The sequence below is a fragment of the Scardinius erythrophthalmus genome (genome assembly GCF_964197995.2).
Source record: "Scardinius erythrophthalmus genome assembly, chromosome: 12".
Classification (NCBI taxonomy): domain Eukaryota; kingdom Metazoa; phylum Chordata; class Actinopteri; order Cypriniformes; family Leuciscidae; genus Scardinius; species Scardinius erythrophthalmus.
The window spans coordinates 13,542,137-13,558,302 of record NC_138232.1 but is presented as its reverse complement, the minus strand read 5'-3'; the positions used below and the strand labels follow the sequence as shown (position 1 = coordinate 13,558,302).

The window sequence follows — 16,166 nt, the reverse complement described above, 5'->3', positions numbered from 1 at the left end:
TACCTCACTCTCTGTTATCACAGTAATGACAGCACTGGGATTTACGTGTGTGCAAGTCGTGTGTCTGCGCGAGATCAAGTCTGAGCATGTCAGTCGTGCCTCCACAAATTGCTGCTTTAATCAACAGAGTGTTTAACAGTAACCAGGGCTGAAGACATGACAGACAGCAGGCAGTGTGCAGCCAGGAGCTCTCTCACACTGTCTCCCACACTGTGAAGGGCAATTAAGGGTTCAAGCCTCAACAGAGGAAGGAACAGGGAAAAAAATGAGAGGGAGGGTGAGAGAGAAGAGTGTGTGGAAAGCTATCCGTACCCTTTTCTGAACTAATATCATTTAAAATGAGGTAGAAGGTACAACGCAAAAAGGACTGAAAACAGTGGAATTACAACCATAGACACCCTGACACTGAAGCACAAATGGTTTAGGCCCTTAAAAAAAAAACTTTTAGAATTAAATGTGGGATGAAGGGGGGGGGGGACATTAAAAAAGTGCAGATCTGATTAAGTATTCTGACTTTGCGCATTACAATAAAAAACCATAAAGTTTGTTTAAAAAAAAAAAAAAAAAAAAAAAAAAAAAAAAAAAAAAAACTGTTCATGCATTGAAAAAAAAGAGGATTTATAAACATCAAAAGTATTCATGAAAAAATGTAATATTCATCAATATTATAAATGGACCCAGAAAAATGGAAATTTAACGCTGGAGTGAAATTTGATAAATTACCCCACATAGACCAAATGAATGGGCTGTTCAGTGCAAAACAACACTGCCCTCTGGTGGTCGACCTGTCTTGCTGATGTTTCACACACTGAATGAAGGGAAAGTATGAGGATAAACTTACTGAGGTCTTCTGCCAACTGAACCCTCCTGCCTGTGATCAGCTGGACTTTCTTCTCATTGTCCTCTCCAAAGTCCTCTAATACTTCTTTAACGTTCTTCTCCAAGCGCCGCACTGCACACAAACACACACACAAATGCTTGTGTTGTTTGAACATGGAATGGAAATGCTACGAGTAGTCTGTCACTGTTCCCTCTCACTGAAGCCTGTTTAATTAGTAATGAGAGACAACCAAAACTGAAGACTTTGCAGGAAAGCTTACCTTCAGTGTTAGTGAGCTGTTGTCGAAGAGTATTGCCTGTGATGGCCAACATCCTCTGGATCCTCCAGAACAGAACTACATCATTGCACTCAAGCTGGAACACAGAGAAATATGAGAAACTATTAGCTAAATATAATCTTTTAACACAAACCAAGACAAAAAAAGCTATTTTACATAAACTGTGTACTGTATATAAAGTAAGGAAACACTGAAACTTTTCAGTCTTTGGCCGAAAGAGAGAGAAAAATTTGATGATAATTCAGCTCAGTTATACAAAGAGTGCAAATTACTTTTGCTTTGTTATTGATAATTAATCATTTCTGGTTTTCCTTTTTAAATAAATTCCTGTTAATAACTTTCATAATTTTGGAGTACTGAACACAGACACCAATGGTGGTTATACAATTGAGATTAATTAAATGCATTACATTTATTTACTTCTTTATTTAACTTATGCCCTTTAAAATGCTTAATTTTGTTGTATCTATTTGTTTTCTCTAAAAAAAAAAATAAAAAAATAAGCATAATATAAATACATTTAATCTCATTAAACATTCTCAAAAAAGATTTTAGTAAAAAAGGCATCTTCTCAACCTCAGAGTCTACAAAGTGTCTCTGGTAATAGTAGAAACCTCGCCGGCAGAGGTTACAATGTGATAATGCCTTTTGCAGGAAGTGGCGTCGATAGAGCTGGTGCCATGTGTCCTTGATCTACAGGGAGAAATCAGTTATATACACATTAGTATAAAAAAAGGCATAAAATCAGATGTGCAGGTAGTAATGCTACAAATTTTCAGTCAGGGTCTCACTGACCAGTACAGGGTCCACCTCCACTCCTCGGCCCTCCAGGTTTTTGCGTACTGTAGTGACCTCATCATTGGCCAGGTAAGCTGTGTGATCCTCATGCAGCTTCAACAGACGCTCTAGCTCGTTTTTGGTTTCATTACGGATGTGCTACAATTAGGAAAGAAAATTACGTTGACTCTTTTCACTAGTACCTACAAATACAGTGCCACTTAATTATGGCTCCATGATCATAAAAACTATATTTTAAAAAAGAGTGTGGACAAAAACGTAGTTTTGTCTGTCCAACCTGCTCTGGTGATCGATTTTTCCAGCTCAACCACCTCTGCTTCCAGTCTGGCCCCACCATATCTGCTATTACTGACTCAGCTGCAACACAGGAAGATGAGTCACACACTCCATACACAGAGAGACAAGAAATGTGTTTATAAAGGGTGGTCATACTGTCTTTAAGACGGGACTGTAGCGTTTCCTCCATGAACTGAATAGCAGCGTCCCACTGGGGCTTGTCTGTGATAGAACGATCCTCCAAAGCGTTGTGTTGAATCACTCTCTGTACCGCACATACATGAGTAACATTTACCAACAGCACTCAAGAAACCCTTGTGTGCTGCATTAGCAAAATAACATTATTTCTGGTTATAAATTCTATATTGAATTTAAGGTGTTTCTAGTATTGTGCATATTTACCAAGCTGTCCATGGCTCTTTCATTCCACTTGTGTCGTTTGATGCTCTCATCTTTGACAGCTTCCTTAAGCTTATCAAAGATGTCATCCTGATCTTTCCCTTTGTATTCTGCCATGAATCGAGCAAACTCCTCCTGCAACGTTTCCCAAGCAACCTGAGTATGAAAGAAAAGAGGATAGATTTAAAAACTGGACGAGAGAAATTTTATTTTCACATGGTGTTATACAGCACTGTATAGTTTGGGGTCGGTAAAAACTTGTTGCTGTTTTTTAAATTAATACTTTTATCCAGCATTAAATTGCTCAAAAGACTAGAGTAATGGCTACTGAAAACTCAGATTTGCCACCAAAGACATAAATAACATTTTAGCACATAACAAAATAGAAAACAGTTCTTTTAATCTAATAATATTTGATAATATTAATGTTTTACTGTAATTTTGATCAAATAAATGCAGTCATGAGACTTCTAAGAAAAAAAAAAAGATCTTTCAGATCCCAAACTTTTGAATGGTAATATAATATCATATGAAATTTAGAAGAGAGCAAAGGGGATGTCAAAAACCATCTTTGTAACCAAACAAAATTTCTACATTTTGCATAAACAAATCTTTTAATCTGATGATTTGGGAAATATAACTACTAAATATCAGCATTCAGCACAAAGGAAAGACCAGTGTTTCACCAGCGATGATTACCTCTAGTGCTTTATGAGGAAGTTGTTTATCAGTCCACTGCTTGAGTTTAATGTCTACAGTGGTGTTGAAAGTGCCCGAGTTCATGGTCTGGGCGGCAGGCAGGTAGATGTTCTCAATAACGTGTGTTGAGACCCTTTCCCAAAGCTTTTTCTGTAAGATGGACTCCCTACAAAGACAAAATGTATGTACATGACCAAACTGCTATCAAATAGAGACCAAGAGCAACAATGTTAATTATGCTATGTTCAGTCCCCTCAACTATCTACAAATAACATCAAAAATGTACTTCATAATTCTAAACAGTCATGTGGAAAGTATAGGACTTGACATTAAGACAAAGACGAGAATATTCTGAGGGTGACGGTCAAGCTCATTTATCATAAAAGGCACCATATTTCATAGCTTCCTGTTTGCTTTGTTCTATCGTGGCACATCAATATACACACATCTTCAATAACACCAAACTAGCGCTGCCACCCTCCAGCTATTCATCATGCCATTGATTTGAGAGGCTGGTGGAGCACACTGGGCCGCCTACAAACATCTGATCTATTTCATTTAGCTTGCTCCTCTGGGTTTTGGGGATCATAACTCCAAGTACAGCTTGCAGCTCTGCGTTCTGATCAGGGCCGGATTAACCATTAGGGCAACTGGGCACTTGCCCAGGGGCCCATGACATCTAGGGGGCCCTGACAGGTAGGAAATACACAGAAATTTAATAAAGTTATCAAACTCTTTACGATCTTCTTCACTGCATAAAGTGCATCTACGCGGGTTCACGCGACTTTCCTCCCTCCCCGCTGAACGCCAGCGATTACTAATTCGTGAAATGCACTCCCGCTGGTTGAGCGCGGTAAAGTTCGTTTCAGTTTCGATATTAGCCGGACATTTGTTCTATAGGGTCGGTAGTCTAACAAAGATATCAATAGCAAGATTAGTTTTAACATTATGTGACCATTGTATATCGACATGATGGAATATTCGTTCAAAATCATTCGTGCATTAATGCTGCATAATTATACCTGAGAATGCTTTGACGCGTTTCCACAGCGCACGATGCTTAAGGGAACGTCTGCCAATTCCACCAACTGCGTTAAACGTACTCTATAATTTGTATTATTTAAAATTACTTTTTACATTTAAAAACAGACGTTTTCAAATCCCAAAGCTTGCAGAAGGTTCCTAATGTCAATACTGACTTTATGCTATAGCTTTCCTGGTAGCCTTGAGTAAATTAACATAGAAAATGATTCATAAAACGTATAAATATCAGTTGAGCCTATGTTTATTTTCGTCACTGACACAGACGAAAATGAAAAGACTATCAGTCAAAGTTCAGCTTTAGGAGAGGTAGAAATAGGCCAGTATAAGAATGCTGAGAGAATAAGAAATATGAAGATGAGGAGAGAGCAGGTATTGACAAATAATCTAATGACAAGGTTTTAAAGCTAGCCTATTTCTTATAATTTTATGGCCTTCAAAAGTCCTAAATTGCACATATGTAGGTCAGAGAAATCCAAATTTTCTCGGGGGAGCATGCCCCCGAACCCCCCTAACTACGGGGGGCCTTGAGTCTTGTTGCCCAGGGCACAGGGAATTGTTAATCCGGCCCTGGTTCTGATGGTAGAGGCAGCCCTGAAGCCATGAGATGGAGAAGCTGAGTTTGAAGTCAGTCAGCCACCAACGAGTCGAAGAGTGAGTATTCCTCATTTGTTGTGGTTTTGCATATGCAACTAACACAATTAGGGTTGGGTATCGTTTGGGTTTTTTTCGATACCGGTGCCAAATCGATACTTTTAAAATGGTACCGGTGCCTGAACCGATACTTAAAAAAAAATAATAATAATAATAAATTAAGAGCCTCAAAATGATGGTGAATGACATTAAAGAACGGCTTTTTTATTGAAAAAAATAAAATAAAAAATTCTTAAAATCAAACAATATTTTCAAATTTAAGTATACTAAAATATATTTAAATAAGTAGCCTAAATAGAAAACACAACAAATTTACATAACAAATTCACAATAAACCTAAGACACCTAACCCAACTACAATAATTTAACACTAAATAACACTAAAAAACAGTTACAGTACTAATAACAGCTAAGTAGTCTGTATTCTTGGTTTGCTACAAACCAGCTTTACATTTCAGCATTTCTTTTGCAAAAATATGACCACATTACACATACACCTCTCCTGACTTATTGCATGTCCTGCACAAGGTGAGCGTTATTTTTGAACGCATCACCTTAAATTCCGTGACGCGAAACTCCTCGTGGAAGAAGAACGACGTCATGTTTCACATCGACTTTTCACACTAAACATGACGCGGAACAAAACAAACTTTGATTGCCCGCTTGTGTATTTTACAAACTATAAATGTATTGTTTTGTTAGTATACTTATGTGTATTTAAATGTCTGAAACCTAATATGTGGTTGAAAACACTGAATAGTTGTGATATATGACAGCGCTGAGCGCGTCTGTCTCTGGCTCAGCGCCAGCCAACGCGCGAACGCAGATTTGAATTTAGAAGTTGATGATCACGCGTTCTGAACGTTCTAATAACAGCGGTGTGAACGATGGTACGCATCGAATGGTTAACTAGCGATCACATACTGATTATGCTGCTTACGTCCGTTTCGGAGAACCAGATGGCAAATATTTCAACCGACAGCTGACGAGCTGAGGCATTCAAGTGGCACCGAAATGAGGCACCGAAATCTGGGTTTTGATTCGGTCCGGTTACATACCGTTATCTGGGTACATTGTTCCATAAAGGGACCGGGTTTCGGTACCCAACCCTAAACACAATACAACATGTTCAATATTGTCCATGGTTTTTGACCTTGGATGTGTGATATCAAAAGGTATGTTTAGCAAAGGATTAATATCATAGAATAAAATATCATAAAAAAAATAATGAATAAAATGAAATTAAATTAAATTAATTGAAATTAATGAACTAATGAATGAAGGAGCGAATGAAAGAACAAACGAATAGGTGTGTTCAACTTGAAGCGGTGCTGCGCAGAGCGAAAGCAGAGGGCTCTGTATGCTTTCGAAGCGCTCTCACTCTACTATGATGTCAAATACTGATCGGTCTGCACAGCGCTGCTTAAAGTTGAACACACCTAATGAACGAGTGAATGAATGAATGAACAGACGAACACACTACTACAGAAGAAATTTAAGTTGGAAGTACCAACTTCATGTTTTTGTAAATCCAAAGTCAATTACGGAGTAGGCAGAACAAAATTAGTAAGAAGCCATCCACACAGCATGCATTATTAATTTTTTGAATTTTTTTAGCGATTTGAAAGTCCTACAATTAATTTTATATTTAATGAAAAAAGAAGTGCTCACCAGTGTTTTGGTGTAACTTGACTCAAGCTGATCACCTCATCCAAGATCTCATTTTTGGCCTTCTCATAGAGTTCATTCTATGAATAAAGAGCATGACATATACAGTATAAAACATAAACTTAAGCTCTGGTCATATCACAAATGCTTATTAAGGAGCTTTTACAGTACATTACAGAATTTCAAGTACTTCTTTACTTTTTTTCCCACTTTCTTTTTGCAAGGACAGCACATTAGCAACATATTTACATTACTAATATTCAATAATGTTATAATGATTATATGCCATACTTAAAATCAAAATACACTTAACAAGGTGTCCAAGACTTGAAGATCTAGTCTAGATCAGCCAGGAGCTGATTCTTACCCTGTCAAGCTCTCGTAAGCGAGGATAGTTGTTCTTCCACTCAGTCTCCAAGTTAAACCGAGATGCTGGTCAACAAGGAAGGAAAGATCTTAGATTATTTTCATTAATATCTATAGATTTGTAAAGGAAACAAATCTGAAGGGTTATAAGTATTAAGCCATTTTTTATGTTTTTAAAACTAGGGATAGTCCACCCAAAAATGAAAAATCTGTCATCATTTATTCACTCTTATGTCTTTCCAAACCTGTAAGATTTTCTTCTGCAGAACACAAAAGAAGATTCTCATTGACTTTCATTGTAGTTTTTGTCCTTACACTGGAAGTCGATATAAACCAAAACTGTATTGAACATTCTTCAAAATGTGTTCTTCTGTTACATAGAAGAAATTCAAACAGGTTTGGAACATTTTGACATCTCAATTTTGGCTGGACTATCCCATTATATAATTTTTTGGACAGTGTGTCTTACATAAGGTCACAACAGTGAAATCTCAGTACCTCTAACATGCAGTAAAAAGTGTTACAAAATTCATGACATTTCGATTTCAGTTTATATGACTGTAGCAAGTAGGTCAGACGTACAGTAGGTTAAAACATTAGAAACTTAGCTATTGATGTCATACTCGAAAAAAAAAAGATTTTCTATAAAACAATGTGTTCAAAGTTCACTTAGCCACCAAAAATAATAGAGTGAACTTTGAGTAAAACTTTTCAGTGACAACAGCCCTATTCTTCAGACACTTCCCATCTCGGTCTCGTTCCCCAAACAAGGACACCAGATAGCCTGCGCTGTGCTCGTGATCAATGCACCTGGAGCCAGGCGTGCACTGTATCAGCAACCCCACGTCCCCCTGGGGCCCCGCGTCCCCAGCACACACACGGGCCGGACGTCTCGCTTACACAATGGAGATGACGCTAATTGCTCTGGTTATCGGGCCGGCCCTGGTGCAGCTGTGGAGATCGATAGCCCACACAAAGGTTTGAGGAGCGTCCCGGGTCAGGTAATAAATCTAGAGGTAGAGCGTTAGCAGGGGTGGCCTGTTAATTGGCAGCGTGGAGGTCTACAGCGTGCCCTGTGCAGAACGTCTGAGCTGAGGTGAAGTGTGACGGGAATCAGCACGCACAGGACTGGGGAAACAGCTCTGCTGAGGTGGGTTTCAGAGTTAAGTGGCTGTCGAGCTGTTGGTTTGGATTCTATTAAGGTTTATTTACTGGGTCTCCTGAGAGCTGATGTGTACTCCTCAAAATGCCCTTGAAAATCAACATCTTGTTAAGAGTTTAAAATAACAATAATCAAACTAAAGACTTAAAAGCACAGTCCATGTGCCTTTTTTATTTCATGGTTTTCAGATGTCATAAAGCTGTGTTTAACAACCTTTCTGAATTCAAGGCTCCCCATTGTCCATAAGAATAATCAGAGGACCCATGACCTTTTCAGTTATTTTTGATATACCGAGTAAGGATGGACCTTTTTTCATAGACTTTGATGACGTGTTTCCAATTATTAACATCGTAAATCTATCAATTCTGTTTTATATTTTGATTTTAAAAAATTGTGTGCATGTGTTATACTACACTTTGTTACATTAGCTTAGAATTACATTTCAGAAAACCTGCTGTGAGGGTGTTTGTAACACAGGGAGTGACGGCACATTTGACACCTTTCTCTTCCGACAACCGTAATCGATCTCTCAATATTTTTTTCCCTTTTGGAAAATCATTAGAAATGTTATCAGGGATTTTTTTCTTTTGCTATTGGAGCAAATATAAACCCAACCTGCTTCTCAGAACTCAGAAAGGAGAAAAGGATAAATATATTCATTTTTAAATTACTCACAATTTCTACCTGATTGAATAACAATAAAAATTGTATTAACTATAAAAATGTTAAAATAGTTCAAAAGATTTTATTAATTTACATGACTTTTCCAAGTCTAGAAAATCAGATTTTTTTTTACCTTGGGTGATTTTATATTATTATTGTTATTATTTATAATTTTTAATAATTTCAGATTATTTTAATGTTTGTTTTGTCTTATTTTAAATTATTTCAAGTCATCTTTAGGCCTCCTTGTAAGTTCAATAAGGTCCCACTAATGGTCCCTGGATCACTGGTTGCGAACCACTGTCCTAAAAGGATAGTGAAGACAAAAATGACCTATCTGAGAAAGAGGGTGAATAGGAAATGTTTCTAGGGAAAAAAAAAACAAAACATTCTTTTAGTCTGTTCTTCGCAGAATGCTATCATGAAGCTTTAGAACAGTTATTTTCAATCCTGGTCATGGGGACGCGTCAATCTACACATTTTGTATTTATTTTCTATCTTACCTTTAAAGGCATCTGCTTGTTGTTCCACTGACTCTCTCACCATCTTCCAGAAGCAGTCTGACACAGCAAGACTCAGGTTCTTTGTGGTCACCTGATGAGCTTTCAACATGCCATCCCTATAGCAGTTTGGTTAAAGACTGTCCAATCAAAAACATGTGATAGATTATAGAAAAGGTAAGGTAGAAATATGCATTTGAGTCCTACCTCAGCAGTCTTGAGTTTTGGAAGAAGTCCTCCTCGTAGTCTTTGATGGAGTCTATGCTCTCATTAGTGCTGCCTACAAAACAATCATGGGTTTGAATGACATCCAGTATAGTCCAGCAAAATGCAAATAAGAAAGATCTCATTTTTTACCTTTGCCGGTTACTACTGCAAAGTAGCCCAAGGCCTTCATTGGGAATAATTTGCCTTCAACAATTTGCTGGATCTACAAATAGAGAAAAAGAATAATTTGAGGCAAGTAACAAAATATTTTAATCTTGTATATGAAGTGTAAAATATTCCCATGAATGCCATCACCTGCACATAACAGCATTTAATATTTCCTTCTTAGTGTCAGAGGATAAAAAGGAGCTCCCTCTAGTGGCTAATACAGCAGGTAGCACTTAATATTGGGAGTTTCGTGTAGTGAAATATCAAAAGGTCTTACTCTGTTCGGACTAGCTAGATTCTTTTCTGCCAGGTCAACCTTGGTAAGAACAAAGATGGTCCTTTTGCCCTGAGGGTCCATCTGACTGACAAGATCAGTGACTATACTACGCTCTGCATCTACCGAGCCATCTGAAAGAGAGAAATAAAACAAGAAACAGAGAAATATTAATAGTGTTGGCTAGAAACAGTGATAGTACACATATTTTAATGAAAGAGTGAAAACTCACCCTGAATGCATAGGATGATGGCATTTGGATTCTGCATGTAGGCTTTACTCATGCTAAAAATGGTTTCCTTTGTGTCAGCAGCCATGCCGGTTGTCACAGTCTGTACACAAATGAAACAGTCAATGACAAAGTCAAGAACCAGTGTAACATGTTCTGCATAGATGTATAAGCTTATATTATGTGCGATGAGTAAAACTGCATGAAAATGTACACAGAACTTACACTGATAACCCCCGGCAAGTCAACAAGCACCATTCTCTGGATTCCTGGGCCCTTTACACTTAAAGAAATGGTCTGAGACAAAATAGAAAACACATGAATGATGAATATTAAATCATTTAGGCAGATTCAAGAGTAAATGTCTTCACAAAGCACTGAAGGAACAAGGGTCTCACCTCAGGGCTGACTGTCTGACCTTCCTTCACACTCTTCCTCATCCGGAGTTCAATCTCGTGCCTCAATGCAGCAAGCTAGAAAAGAAAAGAAAAGAAAAGAAAAGAAAAGAAAAGAAAAGAAAAGAAAAGAAAAGAAAAGAAAAGAAAAGAAAAGAAAAGAAAAGAAAAGAAAAGAAAAGAAAAGAAAAGAAAAGAAAAGAAAAGAAAAGAAAAGAACCTCATATCAGTGACCTGACAGTCAAATATAGAGGCTCACAAAATTGTACTACATCATTTTAAGATACTTACATCCTCCTCTTTCCCGAGGTCAAACTCACGAGTGCTGTCTTTGAACATTGCTACATGGTGAGGGCCTTCACTCAATGTCACCTTCAGAATAAAACAAGTCAGGTAAACGCATCACTAATATGAAGCAGCACAACTGTTGATAATTATCAACATTGATAATATTAAGATTTTTTTTAGCATCAAATCAGAGGTCAGGAGAAGTGAATTAGTTGAATGCACCTTGACAGGAGACCTGGTCATCATTTCTCCAGAGCCTCTGGGGAAGATTCTAGCTTGAGCTATCATTTCCAACACACTAGTCTTTCCTGAACTCTGGTCTCCAACCACTACCACCTAGAGAAGAGAAGGTGTTTTATGAGGCCATATTACAGGGAAATAATCAGATTGCAATAATATGTTATGTTCAGAGGAGGGAATGTGAGTTTTCTTGTAGAGAATTCTAACTTTTACCTGTAAAATGTAGTTTGTGGTTCGTTAACTTTTGACTTTATATTGTAATCTTTATATTTTAAACCATTTTGCACTCAATGCAGCATACATTCTACAGACATTTTCTGATGGAAAGAATACCTAATTAATCAATTAAATTAAAGATTAGTCTACAAATTAATCGATTTTCAAAATAGTTACTAGTCACTAGTTTTGTGTAAATTTTTGACATTCTAAAAGAAGAATAAATAAGAATAACACTGACCCTTGGCAGGTGATCTTGAGTATTGTAGTTGGAATCATAATCCGAGAGAATGTCCAGGACTTCAGAGTACATATCAATCAAAGACTTCTGCACAGGATCAAAAACAGGATAAATGCATCAATGAAACCCAGCGATTTGTTCTTTGTGTTCACCGATAAAAAAAGACTGTTGAAATCTGACCTTGACTTTTCTTTGGTGAATCCCCTTGTCATCTTTCTGCAATACGACTTTCCTCAGCTCCTTATTCTCCTTTTCCAGACGCTCCAGCATCCGTTGGTACTTCATCTATACAAACATGAGAGAAATGGAGTATAAAATGATTATGAACAACTTAAAAATGAACAACTCAAAATCAAAGCTTAAAATCAATGACATTTAACAGTTAATACCTGAGTTCGAAGAAGTTCTTCCTGAAGCTGATCAATTCTTTCTTTATCAGATGACTGTAAGCACAAGAAACAATGTAGCAGACTATGATCATGTTATTTCTTTTCAGGACAGCTGATCATCTTCCTAACATCCCCCTGTAAGAGTCATTGCACAAACAATCCACATCTCATGCATTCAATTCCAGCGAGTAACCCAGCAGAGGAAAGGCAAGTTAATGCAAAGATAAGAAATTACACTTCCAAGCATTTAATCAATCATTTATTCTTTACACAAATCACCACACACATACAAAAAAAAAGATTTGTGAAGAATGCTTAGATTATAAATCAACGCATCAAAAGTGTTTCTTGAATCATTTATTGGCCCGCACCTGCAATGCAATTGTTGAGCACACACACCTCAAACTACAGGGCAAATCACAGAAAATCAGTGAATGATTGGACACAAAGGAAAGGACACAAAGGAAAACATCAAACATACACAAACACACGTCTACGTAAAATACAAGGTTGTGTGATATAAAATGTTTTTTTTTTCTTGCTAAATAACATGTCTTTTGCCTATGTGCAGACAGACTAACTGTTTCTGGTGTGAGGCAGGTTAATTTTGCTGGCCAACAGCTGAAGCAAAGTGCATTGCACTCCATGTGGCAGGACGGCACACCACTCCATGCAGTGAATATAAACTGTACACGTGGGACTGTGTAAATAAATGGGTTTGCATGAGCGAGGCAGAATGGATCGAGTTTGGGCTTATCGCAAAAATTATGAAAATATACCAGACTCACTTTATACTACTAGTAATAGATGGATTGCAAATATCATGTTATTTTACTTTTGAAAGCCACTTGAATGAAACCTTGAAACATTTCACTGTATTGTTTGCAAGTCACTCAGTTTGATTGTTAGAAATCAATGTCTATGTCGCAAACCATGGGGTTCAAAAGTCTGGGACCACTCTGAAAATCTGAGATTCAAAAAATAAAGTTTATTTAATCTTGGAAGTATTTTTATTTTTATTTATTTTTTTACAATTATAAACCAAGAAACACTATAGCATTAATTGAATAACAAATATTGTATACATAACGTTCTGTTCTATTTCTATTTCAAATTTGTGACTTTGATCATGTAAAAACATTTGTACAAAATGTCAGATTTCTTTCCATTAAAGATCACAAAATGCTCTTTGGAACATTCTAAAATAGAAAGGCATTTTGCCACACTGTATGGGGTAAGTTGTCACAATAAAAAAATCCATTAAAAAAACTATTATAGGCTTTTCAGCTAAATCTAAATAATGACAAAAGTAACAACTCATGAAACAGTGAAAATATACAAAGTAAGAAAATGTACAAAAATGTCAGATCAGTGTTTTGTCCAACAAATGTTGCAATTAAAATATTCATAATATATAATGCACATTTTAGCTTGCCCTGACCCGACATTTCTGAAAAATATCCCTAGCACCTGACTAAAAATCTTCCTCAAAAATCTACTCATCACAAAATTATGATACTGTAATTTTATTTTTTGAGGACAGAATTCAAAAGTTATTCTAATTAAAGGCAGTTTTTAATTTTATGTTTAAATAGAGACAGGCTTTGTGACAACTTAGCTCAATTAGTCTCAGAATCCTCTTATTTATTAAATAAACAAAAATGTTTTATCTCGTGGTCTAAGACTTTGTACCCCACTATATAAGTTATGAGATGGAATAAGATCACAGTGAAATCAGCATTTTGGTGGGAAGAGCATGTAGCCATACAGACGCTCAGATTAAATTAAAATACAAAAGCGGATTAAGCTAAATTCTCGCTTAGGACATGTAATTTCCAACAGGCGCATGGATGGGTGGAGCTACTTATTTGGCTTGTAACTTAAGTATATTAAAGCTGTAGTTCTCTCACACCAGTCGTGAATACCTCCAACATTCCACTAGCTATATAAATATAAACAATAGTTAATAATATTAATTATAGTCAGCTAATAAGAATGTCAAAGAGTGTCAAAAATTCAATATATCCTTTTAAAAGCACAACGTAACTAAAATCGAATGGCGTGAGGCAGTCAAAGACTGGCATGAGAGCCACAGCGTCAGAGGGGTGGTGGGGGAGTGGACCTTCACCTTGCGTTTGGACTGCGAGGGGCTGGGGTTCGGGGCCGGGCTGGGACTGGGTTCAAGCGGCGGAGGCGGAGCATTATTGGCTGCCGCCCGCCGCATCTCCTCCTCATGCTGCTGGATCTGCTGCTGAATGAGAATGAGCTCGCTGAGCAGCCCCTGCTGAGGGACGGCACAGTGACAGAGAGGGGCAGTCAATCAACCTGCTTACCAACCAATAGGAGGACATGGCAGAGCCTTTGGGTAATGGTCCACCTCACTTAATGTACTGCCCTTGATAATACAATAGTTTTGAACTCGGTTATGGCGAACCTAAAATCTTAAAGAGCATAAGAAATGACCATAAAGGTCTCTCAGCAAACGGGAGGGGAAGAGCTGAACTGCGAACATCAGAGGAAATTAAAAAGAGAACATTTATTCGCACTAGAAATAATGTTGAGTCACATTCAAGACCTGCACTCACAGTCAATGTTGTCAAGCTGCTATAACTGCAGTAAGGGCACATCTAAGTTTTAATAGATGAACTAATATCATATAAAACTAGTGCTACATGGCAAAGCAAGCATTTGAGGAATAAGTGATTGAGTAGCAGAACAGTGCAAAGCCTGAAGCTGGAGAGAGCAAATATTTACTACACTTATCTTTCAAACACCGTTCACTTCCATTCAAAATTTGGGGTAGGTACGTTTTTTTTTATGTTTTTGCTCACCAAGGCTGCATTTATTTGATCAAAAATATAATAAAATGGTAATATTGTGAAATATTATTACAATAACTGTTTCAGCAGCCATTACTTTAGTCTTAAGTGTTACCTTCAGAACTTATTCTAATATGATGATTTGGTGCTAAAGAATTACTTATTATTATTATTATCAATGTTGAAAACAGTTGGGTGGTTAAATATTTTTGTGGAAGCCATGAAGCATTTTTTCTTCGAATGAATAGAAGTTTGAAAAGAACTGGATTTAATTGAAATGAAAAACTTTTGTAACATTATAAATGTACTGTCACTTTTTATCAATTTAATACATCCTTGATGAATAAAAGTATAAACTTATAAAGTATTCAAAATAAATGTACTCACCCCAAACTAAATGAAAGTGATATGCTTAGACTTCCAATATAACAGCAACAACCTTGTCTGTTAAGACATTTTATGGGATATATGCTCTTTTAGGAACACTAATATGAAAAACTTCAGTTTTAATCTAAGATAAACTAAAAAGTACATTGTTTTCCACTGTAGACAAAGAGTGATTTATGAGTGATGAAACAAAGAAAATGAAAAACAGAACACTGACATTTAACATTAGCATATCAAGTAGTAAATCCTTTGCTCTCAGAGAAGCAAGTTTTCTCAGAGAGCACAAAATGACCATGGCAGACAAACATGGAATTAAGGAGAGGGAAGCTTTTAGACAGACAATAAGCTTAGAAAGACAGAAATTAATCATCAATCTCCTGGAATAAGGGTTTAAATACAGTTGCAGGTCAAATGATATGTGAACCCTTTGGATTTAGGTTATACAACTGGATCTGACCTTTAAAACACCTTGGAAAAAGAAGATTTTAGAACATCTAAAATTAAGTCAATGTTTCAGCATGTCAAACAATGTCCAAAAGAGGAAAAATATCAAAATGCTCACAAACAACCATTTTAATTAGTAATGGGGCAGCTTAACACTTTCCAGCGTTTTTGTTGTTGTTGTTGTTGTTGTTGTTGCCAGAAACCACCAGCGTTTTTGATAATTTTCACAAACATTTCATGGTCCCCAGAATATTTTCTTGTATGAATATCGGAACATGCGATATATCAAAAGAAAGAACAGACCCTCTGCTTTTAAACAAAAACAAGCCTGTACAATGTGGGTAAGTGTCATAAAAAAAGCTCAACACCCCCAAAGCTTCTTTCCCCCAAATAGCACTTTCTGGGTCAACATTTCATTCGGTAACATCGCATTATTTTTCATATGCATCTTCAAACTTATTAGATCGCTTGTTTCTGCTTCTTTTCCTGTGTTTTAATCTGGAGAGAAAGTACTAGCTTAGTTCA

General features: G+C 36.8%; 1 protein-coding gene across 4 annotated transcripts in view; it reads right to left on the bottom strand.

The window, feature by feature from the left end:
• Positions 1-16,166, bottom strand: part of opa1 (OPA1 mitochondrial dynamin like GTPase) — a 40,410-nt gene that overhangs the window by 17,279 nt on the left and 6,965 nt on the right. For 2 of the 4 annotated variants that reach the window (XM_081380835.1, XM_081380836.1), the window contains 23 exons: positions 14,120-14,275; positions 11,992-12,045; positions 11,783-11,887; positions 11,603-11,689; positions 11,128-11,241; positions 10,909-10,989; positions 10,621-10,695; positions 10,448-10,519; positions 10,226-10,325; positions 9,997-10,127; positions 9,702-9,774; positions 9,552-9,624; positions 9,348-9,463; positions 7,021-7,085; positions 6,657-6,733; positions 3,291-3,456; positions 2,595-2,747; positions 2,349-2,457; positions 2,194-2,273; positions 1,914-2,054; positions 1,695-1,811; positions 1,101-1,194; positions 842-952 (listed from right to left, as the gene is read on the bottom strand). In XM_081380835.1, coding sequence (XP_081236961.1) covers positions 842-952; positions 1,101-1,194; positions 1,695-1,811; positions 1,914-2,054; positions 2,194-2,273; positions 2,349-2,457; positions 2,595-2,747; positions 3,291-3,456; positions 6,657-6,733; positions 7,021-7,085; positions 9,348-9,463; positions 9,552-9,624; positions 9,702-9,774; positions 9,997-10,127; positions 10,226-10,325; positions 10,448-10,519; positions 10,621-10,695; positions 10,909-10,989; positions 11,128-11,241; positions 11,603-11,689; positions 11,783-11,887; positions 11,992-12,045; positions 14,120-14,275 — 2,350 coding nt within the window. The remainder of the gene's footprint in view (positions 1-841; positions 953-1,100; positions 1,195-1,694; positions 1,812-1,913; positions 2,055-2,193; positions 2,274-2,348; positions 2,458-2,594; positions 2,748-3,290; positions 3,457-6,656; positions 6,734-7,020; positions 7,086-9,347; positions 9,464-9,551; positions 9,625-9,701; positions 9,775-9,996; positions 10,128-10,225; positions 10,326-10,447; positions 10,520-10,620; positions 10,696-10,908; positions 10,990-11,127; positions 11,242-11,602; positions 11,690-11,782; positions 11,888-11,991; positions 12,046-14,119; positions 14,276-16,166) is intronic. The other 2 variants (XM_081380837.1, XM_081380838.1) reach the window with 1 other exon arrangement.